The sequence below is a fragment of the Perna viridis genome, chromosome 6 (assembly GCF_037379345.1).
Source record: "Perna viridis isolate PV_CMFRI_1.1 ecotype Kerala chromosome 6, ASM3737934v1, whole genome shotgun sequence".
Taxonomy (NCBI): domain Eukaryota; kingdom Metazoa; phylum Mollusca; class Bivalvia; order Mytilida; family Mytilidae; genus Perna; species Perna viridis.
Genome location: NC_142450.1, coordinates 12,790,873 through 12,802,996, shown reverse-complemented (window position 1 = coordinate 12,802,996; position 12,124 = coordinate 12,790,873). Strand labels below are relative to the sequence as shown.

The 12,124-nt window shown below is 32.1% G+C and overlaps 1 protein-coding gene and 1 long non-coding RNA gene across 2 annotated transcripts in view; both read right to left on the bottom strand.

The window, feature by feature from the left end:
* The window catches only part of LOC148613701 (NADPH oxidase 2-like), a 32,173-nt gene extending 28,559 nt beyond the window's left edge, over positions 1-3,614 (bottom strand). The window contains exons 1-3 of the mRNA XM_088587221.1: positions 3,257-3,614; positions 2,531-2,626; positions 1,381-1,491 (exon numbers count right to left, since the gene is read on the bottom strand). Of these exons, the coding sequence (XP_088443347.1) occupies positions 1,381-1,491; positions 2,531-2,626; positions 3,257-3,298 (249 nt within the window). The 5' untranslated portion in view covers positions 3,299-3,614. The remainder of the gene's footprint in view (positions 1-1,380; positions 1,492-2,530; positions 2,627-3,256) is intronic.
* A 4,869-nt stretch (positions 3,615-8,483) lies between these two features.
* Positions 8,484-11,484, bottom strand: LOC148613700 (uncharacterized). Its single transcript, XR_015923425.1, has 2 exons — positions 10,477-11,484; positions 8,484-10,078 (listed from the first exon to the last, which is right to left on the bottom strand). It is a non-coding gene; the product is annotated as an uncharacterized LOC148613700 (long non-coding RNA).
* Positions 11,485-12,124: the final 640 nt, after the last annotated feature.

The window sequence follows — 12,124 nt, the reverse complement described above, 5'->3', positions numbered from 1 at the left end:
ATAATTACATTTAAATAAGAATATTGAAAAAAAAATGGTTTAACTTGTAATGAACACTTTTAAATAACTTTTTAACTGTCATGTTTTTAACATAAATCTTGAATTAAGGTGAGGCCAAAAATAAATTATAGTCTTGTTTTCTGCTACCAGAAAGAAAAAATCAGGGTGCATTGTAGGTAGGTAGGGGCATTGCTTTATTTTTCAAAAGCTTTTTACATCAAGTTACAGTAATGACAAAACAATCTAGAATGGGGGCCCATAAAATGTATATGGTAGGCACACACAGCACAAAAAAATAGGATATTATTTTTTTTTTGGCCTGACTGACTTATGTAAACAATGTTATCTCTTTTTTTTTAAGTTTAAACTAAATCTTGAACAATATATTCAAATAAGAATATTGAAAAAAAATTAACTTGTAGAGAACACTTTTAATTAATTTTTGTCTGTAGTGTTTTTAACATTTTGAACTTTTTCTTCAACTTTACATGAAGAATATATGTACATGCATTGTTAAGTTCTACAGAACTGTATACATGTACATGTATGTGTCAATTACAGTAACTTCAAATTAAAATCTTACATTTTTTGTACCTTCAATGATTGATTGATTAGTTGACTGATTGAAATTAAATATCCCATGGCAGATATTTTATGTAATTCAGACAAAAACTTTTGAAACTGCGGGAAAGCATATTACCACATTCCAAAACATTATTTTGAATCCGAGCAAGCTAGTCATCACTCCATCCCCTACAGTGTTGTCCCCATAATTTTTAAGTACATGTAGCACAATGCTTATTGGCATAGCACAGCTCTTATGGCCTTCCTCCAAAATTATAGCACTGTGCCCATATAGCATTATAAATAAAATTAATCATTGATAGCACAGTGCTAAGAAATCATAATGGCCTGGGAAGAATACCGTCCTAAATACTACACTACTGTCAGGAAAAATTTTAATTTCTCCTCTCTTCACAGTGGAGTCACTCATGTTCTCCACTGTGACTTGATCCACCAGACTATAAGCTGGTATAAAATTCCTCCATTTCTATACTTTACAATATTTATTTCTGTCCATTACTTAAATGTTATTATATTGCTAGGACCATTAGTAAAGATAGGATCAGTGAACTGCAGACAATTTTTTAAATGGTGACTCCACTTTGGAGTGAGTTGACACTATGACTTCACTCATAATATCTCCACTGTAAAGAGTGGAGAATTTAAAATTTGTGTTGACAGTAGTGTATGTGCTTTAATAGCAGAGAAACAAGGATTTTGGTGTACATGTAACTAGTCCAGTGATTGAACCCGCAGCCTCCCACACTAGCGGCCATGAGCATGCTACTATGATACCACAAAGATGGTGGTTCTTACCTTAAATGATCCCCTAAGGAATGTTATTAGGTTTCTACACACAGGAAGCAGAATTAGCATACAGTTCAAATTAAGTGCAGCTGCACTGGCTCTGGCCCAAGCAAGGGCAGGCTGAAACAGAAATAAGTAAAATTAATATATATATATACACACACATTTGTACATGTACATGTACATGTACATTTGTATATAAAACATGAACTTGGTTCAGCCAAATAATAAAGTACTGGTAGAATTTTTTTTTAGCTTTTTTATTTTATAATCTACATGTATGATGTACAAAAAAAATGCATATATGTGTAAACTCCTAACATGTACTAGTACATACAATGTACATTGAAAATTTTGTGAATTTGATGTACCTGGTACTCAAAATAAAAAAAGAAATAATAATAATACAGACAAACTTGTTTGAATAATATGAAAAAAAAATCCCTGCTTAAACTGGTGGGCATTTTTTACTGTTTAAACGTACATATCCGTAAATATGAATACAGTATACCAGTACTGTTTTTGAAGACAGTACAACCAATAAAGCAATGCACATTTGTAATCATACAAATGTACAGACCTGTACAAGTACATGTACAAATATATTTGTACCAATTAAAACAAGATATATATGTGTATTGTGGGGGGATTTATGAGTAGAAACTCTTGACTCCCACTTCGAATACATTTGTATGTAATGCTTCAGTTGAATCATCTCCACTTTCATACATCAAGCATATAAATTCTTTATGCACTTCAACTGTAAAGTTTAATTGAAATCCATTCAACTGTGAAAGACAATATGAAAGGTACAGTACCTAGGTAAACCATAGGCAGATCCACATGGAACCCCTTTGCCTCCACCTACCCGCCTTTTGGTCAAAAAGGTTGATACATATATATCATATAGAAAAACTGGAAATCACTGTAGTGCCACCATCCATCCTCTTTTTTGATTCTCTGGATCTGCCACTATGGACAAACAACAATCAGACACAAGGATAATAAACATCGTGATTCCTATGTACCCCATAACTTTATATTTGAAGGGTGTGTATGTACATGTACATGCAATTAATTTATTTTTTATAAAAAAAAATGACTGTTTTCTTGTGTCAATTGTAAGTACTGCAATCAAGCACTGCACATTGTTACTTACCCCTAGTATAACTCTGGTGTAGTAGTACTCATCAGCTTTATCAAACTGGAAATAAGTTACTGTGAAGTATATTATGTTGACAATAATCCAAATAGACTGAAATTAAAAGACAAAAAGATATCAATAATACATTTTAATCATTTACTGTCTATAAATTATAATTCAAAAGACAAATTAAGAGAGAAAAATGCAACATGGTGAGCACTTACTACTAATCTTTAAAAAGACTCATACATATATTCATGTGAACCCCACCCCCTGAGGAAGGAATCTCCAATTTTCTGAGTTAAACTGTCTGCACAATGTCCTACATTAAAAAATTTTAACAATATTAGTTGAAAAAACAAATCAGGTGTGAAGATTAAATATTTGCAGTGTTCACTTTTTTAATTAACCGTAAGTTTACTGTTGTTATTGTTTTACATTTGACACCCCAATGTTGGTAATGTTGATTAAAAAATTCTTACAAAGACTACCAGTATATTAAAAATGTTGCTATCAATCTTTTAGATGCATAAAATAACATGCAAGTTAAAAAATCCCCTGTTCTCCTGACCAAAATATCACAATTTCCTGCTCTGAATGTATAGATTTATCACATTTATGGACTGTCTTTTATTTTTTTCTACACCTTTATTAGCACCTGCTTTTAGTCTATACTATTAAATGCACTTATTCATTCATAGCAGTGATACACGAATCTAAAGATGCTACAGACGTACTAACCACGACAATCCATCTTGGCAAATCATTCAACACCCTCGCCATATCTCTGCTATTTTATCCTCGGCTTCTTAATCCATCGTTAATAGTATACAGTCAACAATGACAACATCCTGATACATGTATGTAACTGTCACTAAACCGAGGAATTCAGTGGTTAGTTAACATTTATCTTGTCCTGTCTCACGTGCTACAATTACAAATCTACATTTAGATTGTATTTAAAAAATCCACCTGTAGAATGGAAAAGGCATGAATATTGTAGTTTCTGGGACAAACGTGATTTTAAAGGGCACATATAATTAGTTCTTTTGAAAAGTGGACAATATAGCTTTTTAACGGGGTTTGTTTACATCAATACAGAAGAATTACTTAAAGAGAAGTAACTTTGTCAGAAATAAATGCTAATTTGGCGGGAAAAAATTACGTAGAGGTACCAAGTGGGAGAACCATTTCAAAAAATGTTTGAATGTGTTGTAGATCTGGAATAAGAATCCTGAATTTTGAAGACATATAACCTTACATATTCTGAAGTCACAAACATTTTAAGTGAAATTATTTTGTCTTTTATCAGATATGGAGAGAATTTACAATTACATCAAAATACGGAACCATGTGAAATGTTGCAGACAGCTGAAGAAGTGAAGGACAATGCACATTCAGTGTGAAAACTGATAAAAAAGGACAAAAGAAAAAAAAACATTTAAGACACCGGTTGATACTTATATTTTATATACATATTTGAACTTCTTTTTTTTTTTTTTTTGACAGCAATTTATATAGAAGAAGAAAAGGAGTTAATAAACTTTTATTATCCATATGAATGGGCCCGTGAGGGCATGATACATTACATATAATACTAAAATTATAACATTACTATATATAGAGAAACCGATAGAAAGAGAGAGAAGATCGAGCTCTTTCTGTAAAATACGAATTAGTGTTCATTTGCTGATGAGGATACGAGGAAGACATTTAAATATACCTATAAATGAAAGCTACTCACCCTATGTAACTCAAATAAAATAGAAAACGAGAAATATTTCCTTCTAAAATACAAATATTTTGATAATCAAAGAGTAACCTTTAATGCGAAAATATCAAACATAATGGATAAAAAATATACAATCAAGGTTTCTTTTTATTTAACTATAATTCATATAAAGCTCTCAGATTGACTTCCTCTTTTTGCCAATAAAGTATTCAGTACTTTTAGTATTTAGTGCAAAACAGTAGCAACCACATTCTAGATCCTTCTATAAAGCATTTGAACGGCAAACATTTGACAATAATGAATTATTGTCATGAAAGCCGTAAAATTATGATTGCGACAATGAAATTCAACATTTGACATGCATTATTTCCGCCGTTGCAATGAAAGCAGTAGCTTCAATGAAACTCTATAGGTTAATCTTATTCATTAAAATTATGTTTGTTTCTAATGGACATTTCAAACATCATCTAGCGGCACATTAGCATATAAGTTGCCATTCATGTCAAAATCGCGATATTCTTCCATCATGATATACATGTATTAAGTTTTTCCAATCGTTCGGCGGTTTTAACAAGTATCGTGATGCTTTTGACAAATATAAGTACATATTTATCACGATAAGCAATTTAAAGAACTGACAAAAGAATTGATGGCAGTTAAAAGCATCACGATGGAAAACTATCATTATTTGGCAACAAATGGCAAATAGTATGTCTCGTATGGTTTGAAAACTTTCTTTCGGTTCAAAACCTTCAATTCCTTGTATGGATGCTCTTTCGGGACACTTTTTGAAATTTGTTGATTATGTATTGTATCTATATATCTACTTTGGAGAAGGCCCCAGAAGGATGTCATTTACTTGTGTCTCATGCAAATAAAATAAAAAGTAAAACCATGAATGTCTAAGACGTACGACAACAATGAAATTCTTTATCACCATACATGCACAATAACGAATCTTTTCATGGCCGAAACGATGAAACTCTATATTACCATAATAATAATACTTTAATGACTGCAACAATCACATTCGTTTGACCACACTTATGCTACTATTTCCGAATAATTGAATCTCATTATAATGATATCAGTGAAACTCTTTATGACCAAAAAATGAACCTCTTCATGACTGTAACAATGAAACTATTTATGACAGCTAATTTGTCATCGCAAGAAAGAATCGCTTTGCATGTGATTGTAACAACGGAACAATTATGGCGAAAAAAATGACAAGGAAATAGTTTAGGCGCTTTAAACCCTGGTTTAACCCGACATTTCTGAAGGTCTGCACCAAGCGCTTGTTTCCAAATTTCCGTTTTGTTTTTGTTTCTGTTTTTGTTTTTTTTGTTTTTGTTTTTTTTGTTTTTGTTTTTTGTTTTGTTTGTTTGTTTGTTTGTTTTTTGTTTTTTTTTGTCATTATATGGCCATTTCTACTTTTACCTTTCTTTCAGACTATCATATACCGTTTGCCTATCAGCTCTGCAATATTGCTTTTATCCTTTATTTTTTTTTATGACCGCAACAATGGATCTTATTATGACGACAACAATGGATCTTATTATGACGACAACAATGGATCTCTTTATGACAACAACAATGGATCTTATTATGACGACAACAATGGATCTTATTATGACAACAACAATGGATCTCTTTATGACAACAACAATGGATCTCTTTATGACGACAATAATGGATCTCCTTATGACAACAACAATGGATCTTATTATGACGACAACAATGGATCTCTTTATGACAACAACAATAGATCTTATTATGACAACAATGGATCTCTTTATGACAACAACAATGGATCTTATTATGACGACAACAATGGATCTCTTTATGACAACAACAATGGATCTTATTATGACTGGAACAATGAATCTCTTTATGATTACAACAATGAATCTATATATGACGACAACAAGGAACCTCTTCATGTCCGCTACAATGAATCTCTTCATGGCGCTACAATGAACCTCTTCATGGCCGCTACAATGAACCTCTTCATGGCCGCTACAATTTTTATGTAAGCGTAATCAAGGGAACCAAGGTTATAGCGGTAATCAAAAGAATGTAATCCAGGGACAAAGATACCAAAGTTACATTTTTGAGGGAATAATTCCTTTTTACTACCAACGATTTCCCTCTCAATACAAAAAGAAAGGTTTGCTCTCCCTTTGTCATACTGAACTAATATTTCTCACTTTGTTAAAAGGTATGCAAATTGTTGTAATTTTTATATCTGTATGTTTATACATGTATACTTAGTCTAGTTAATGAATTGTAACATATTCTTTGTTTATTCATGTAACTGAATTTTAATGATTGTATATATTATATCTTACGTTGCAAATTTATGTGTCTGATGACTTATTTAATAAATATTCGTAATAAATATTCGTATCACTGCAACAATGAATCTCTTTGTTGTTACAACAATGAAACTCTTTATGACAACAACAATGGATCTTATTATGACTGGAACAATGAATCTCTTTATGACTGGAACAATGAATCTCTTTATAACTGGAACAATGAATCTCTTTATGATTACACCAACGAAACTCTTTATGACAACAACGGATGTCTTTATGACTGAAACAATATTTCTTTTTATGACGACAATGGTGGGTCTTATGTATATTTTGTAGCAGCAAAAATCTATTTATGAGGGCAATTAACAAACAAAAATATTATAAGTATTTACATTTCAGTGAAGTACGTTGGTACTTCAGGTTTAAAAAATCTCCATTTCTGCGGATCTCAACGTAAGTAAGGAATTTATCCCTAGTGCAAACATGGCCATTATACACTCAAAGTGCAAAAAAAGAACTAATGTAATCAGCATAACGTTTCCTTCGGCACTTTTTATATTATAACGATTTTTGAGGTAAGCGAGTCGTTTTCACTCAAGTGTACGTATTTATAATCATTATTTCTAAGTCTGTTTTATGGAATTTTTAAAAATGTTGATTTTGGCGCCATGTTCATGACGACAACAATAGAATTTGTTATTACTTAAACAATGAACCGGTTTAAGACGACACTAATGAAACTCTTTCTCTAACAATAATCTCTTGATGGAGGCAACAATGAAACCTTTTGTTTTTCTCTAAAAAATTTAACCACTATGATAACAACAATGAACCTTTTATAACAACAGCAATGATCCTTTTATGAGGGCAACACTGAATTACTTTATGAAGGCAACAACGAAACTCTTTATGACGACAACACTGGATCTCTTTTTGTGGGCAACAACGAAACTCTTCATGCTGAAACAATGGAACTCTTTATGACGATAACAATGAATCCCTTTAGGAAGGCAGCAATGAATCTTTTAATGCGGGCAACAATGAAACTTTATAGCGAAAGCAATGGTTCCCTTTGTAAGGTCAACAATGAACCTTTTTTACGACAGCAATGAATCCTTTTATGAGGGCAACAATGAAACTTTTTAAGACCACAACACTGGATCCCTTTGTGTGGGCAACAATGAAACTCTTTATGACGAAAACAATGAATCCTTTTATAAAAGCAACAATGAATCTTTTAATACGGGCAACATGAAACTCCTTATGACGACAACAATGGATCTCTTTATGTGGCAACAATGAAACTCTTTATGTGGCAACAATTAATCTCTTTATTACTGCAACAATGAATCTTTTTATGATGACAACAGTAAATCTCTTTATGAGGGCAACAAAGAAACTCTCTATGACTGCAACAATGAAATTTTTTATTACGACAACAATGAATCCCTTCATGAGGGCAAAATGAATCTTTTATGTGGGCAACAATGAATCACTTAGTGGGGGCAACAATGAAACTCCATATGATGCATAATGAATCTCTCTATATATGATGACAACAAAGGATTTCTTTATGAGGGCAACAGTGACTGCAACAATGAAGCGTTACTGCAACAATTAAACTTTTTATGACGATAACAATGGATCTCTTTGCGATATCAGCATGAGGAAGCAATATTCTAAATATCTTAGCATTCCCTCTTATAGAAGCTGAGATTTCTTTTACCAAAATAAGACTAACGAAGCTCTTGAATTTTGAAATCGGCACAAAAAGTGACAGACCACTCATTGATTGTATATGTCTAGTATAGACTAGTACTGTCCGTCCATCTGTACCTAACAACACACGTTTGGCAGAATCTCTGCAAAAATTGTCTCCATTCGTGAGAGGAAAAGGGAAAAAATAAAGTCTTAGTAACAACATATTTACACTTTTAATATGGAGACTAGTATGTTAACTTCCAAATATTAAAGTTGCTGGTTTGAACTATTGCAAAGAAAAAAAATATACGGCTTGCAGCAAGGTAGGTATAAATCAGGTAAGAACAGATACGTTACCATTTATTATTATCTAAAACATCTAATATTTTGTATTTGAAGACAGTTAAGTGTATAAAACTGTCTTTACTTTAAATAAAGAAATAATATCAAAATATGGATTGGACAATTAGTCTTTTACATAATAAGGATTTATTCAGGAAACCGCACATAAAAGATTCAATTTAAAAAAGTTTAATCTTGAAATGTGGAAATCTTGTTACACTTATATTTCTCTTTAAATTTCAAATGCCCTAAATAATTTTAAAAACAATAAAAGAATGCCACATGCATTAAGAAAATGAAATATCCAACACTTCATTTACAAAGTTCACCAAAAAATGGTGCCAGAAAAAATGTAAGTTATGAAAAAGTAACGTATCTGTTGAAATAAAAGCAAAAAAAAATTTTATCAAGGACTATTAAAATTAAGTTTTGGTGTAGTTTATGCACTAAGTAATCATTTCAGTAGAAAAGCAAATAAAGGTAATACGGTAGGAAATGCATTTCTTGCATACAATTGGTAAAATTAAAAAGCAACGTATCTGTCAAAATCAAACACTTGATGAATAAAAGTCCATGAAACCAACACACGTCATAATTTGTTCTCCGATGGAAAGCAAAATGTCTATGGATTGTTGCGTTTTGCCTCAGAGCGCTTATTCTCACAGAGTTCAGCATTTACTTCCCATATTTTGAATGCATTTTCGACCTTGTCTTTGTCACATTCATTGATCTTAAACATGCGTTTGGATTTCCCTGTCGGTACTGGTTGGTTTACTACACAGAGTATGTCTTGGAATCTTCTGATGGGAATGTCCAAGACCAAGAATGACAGAGTTTCCCATTTGTAGACGCTTGACTACAGATTTTGGTAGTTTTCGTGGGCTTACACCAACTGACCAGAAAGTGTCTTCGACTTAGGAGTAGATTGAGTGGTATCCTGTGCCTTGGCTGAGGGCTCTGTCTCCATATTTTCAAGTTGTTTTTGTTTTTTCAACCTTTTGAATTTCCTCTGTCATCTTTTCGTCATACCAATTTGATTTTGTAGTTTAAGCGATAACTTTTCTGTTTGGTATCTAGCCCTTCCTAGAGACCTGGATCCTTTCTTTCCTGGCACACTTTTTCAACTAAAGTCAAATCTAACTAGCATCTTATCAGCTGATGATCTTATCGAACAATGTCTGTGTGATGTAGAACTTGAAGGAATGGGCGAACTTGTGCTAGTTATTTCATTTTCTTGTTTCTCATTTTCAACATCCTTCTTTGCTTTCTTTCGTAGTTCTTGTTTAGCTTTTCTGTATTTTGCACAGTACTCTGTATTTTTCACCCTCCTTTTCTTTAGTTTTTTCTTGGAAAGTAATGCTGCTGGTATTCTATTTGCGGCTGCTCGTTTTCTTTCTTTTTCTAGGGTCATTTTTCTTCTTTCTCTCCCAATACTCCTTTTGTATCTCTGCTCTTGTTTTGCCCATTCTGAAAAAAATATATATCACATGTGTTCAATAAATGCATCGACAATTAGTTAATATTAGTATTGATTTTCTGATAAAAGGACAGGATTTTGAACGAAAACACAATTGAACAAAAGCATTTTTAACGACTTTTATGTCCTACTAACATTCAGAAGTTTCATATTAGCGGAAACTGTAGTAGCAGAAATTTCAACAGATACGTTACTGCTGGATAAAATTTTGTGTCTTACAAGTTACAATTTACATAATACACTGATTTTCTGCTTGCTTCATCTATAGATGAGTAATCCTATCAAAATATATCCCTATAAATATGTGACATATACTGAGTATTGGAATCGAAAATTGAATACGTAAAATTCAAAACAGATACGTTATCGATTTTCAACAGATACCTACCGAAGTATTTTCTATGTTGCTATGAGACAAAAAGCAGATAGACTTGTGATTTACTACCCATTTCCAATCTCTTCCGTAAAGCATCGAAAATGCAGAAATTACAAACAATAGGAAAACAATTAGTATAAGAAAAACAGGTACGTTATATTTTCATAACAGATACGTTACTTATAAATGTTATTGAAAATATTGTTGTTGACCCGTTCATGACGGTGAACTAATGAATATTCTAATTAAGGGCCACACAATTAAATGCATGTTTGCATGACTTTGTGTTAAATATGGAAATTGTCTTTTACTTATAGAAATTTAGTACATGGGATCTTATTACTCTTTACAGACTTCATTTACATGTTAAAAAAGTATGACCCCTGACGTTCATATCATCAATTGCATCAGCCGGAAATACAACGTTCATATACATTCTAATTGAAGAGACATATGCGGTAAAACGTCACTCTCAATTTTGTTTTTACCATTGTTTAGATACCGGTAACGTTTTTGTCGGTAACGAATCTGTTTGTACTTTTATACTTTCTCTTCTAGATATTTTTTTTTTTGGCAAGAGCTGATTGAAAAATTATATTAGATATATAAGCTGAGGTTATGTTCAAACTAAATTGTTACATATTTTTAATGTTCATCGATTGTAATTAACATATATTTTCGTTTTATGTGTAACGTATCTGTTGAACAATTAAACAATGGAGAAATGGTACATCTGACTTTTCGGATTGATGATGAATGATTGGAGAAGACTTACTCACCCTACAGTTATAGTTGCATTGCTTCACTGACGACATATTACAACTGGAGATACTGTAAAATTCACCTTTTAAACATATTGACATATAATGTAACGTATCTGTTACAGATTTATCGACATCCCGCTTTTCATGAAAACTAAAATGTAGGTACAATTTCACAAAAAAAAAAACTTTTATACGAAGAAACAGTATAACTTTGCCGCTCAAAATGACGTGAAATCATTACTGGTCGAGTAGTTAAGGCTAAAAACCACTAATTCCACTTCCCATAGGCTTCTATGCTAATTTCACAATATTCAATGGCTTCTCTGGACTTTACCTTAACTTTAACCTGCAGATGACTATATATCAGCATGATTCTACATATGTCAGCTCACAATCCTCAGAATGGCATGTGGGGTTAGCAGACTTGCAGTGCAGTACTGGTCACCGGAAGTGAAGGGTCTATAAATAGCATGGGAAATCCAAGTGTTTTCACAAGATAGGGGTATATTTAAAAATCATTATGGAGATTAGGCTTCACATCACAAGAAGCAAAATGCACCTATAAAATGTACAGAAATGTTTTTCCTTTCAGAAACTGTTTCAATTTTTTAAATAAGATGAGAACTTTTTTCACAGCATTATGAGGAACAGGGGTAATTTCTGCGTATGACTATTTTTGCGTACATTCCAAATGCTCATTGGTTGAATTGGTGGTCTGTAACCTAAACAGTCACTTTTTGTCTTAGAAAAAATAAATAACTATACAGGTATCTTCCTACACACATACTGAATGCATTAGCAAAGTTTCAGTGAAATGTGACAAGCACTTTTTTAAATATTTGATTTTTAAATATAGGGTAACCAAGTTGTGCGAGCAAAAAAGTGAAAATATTCTA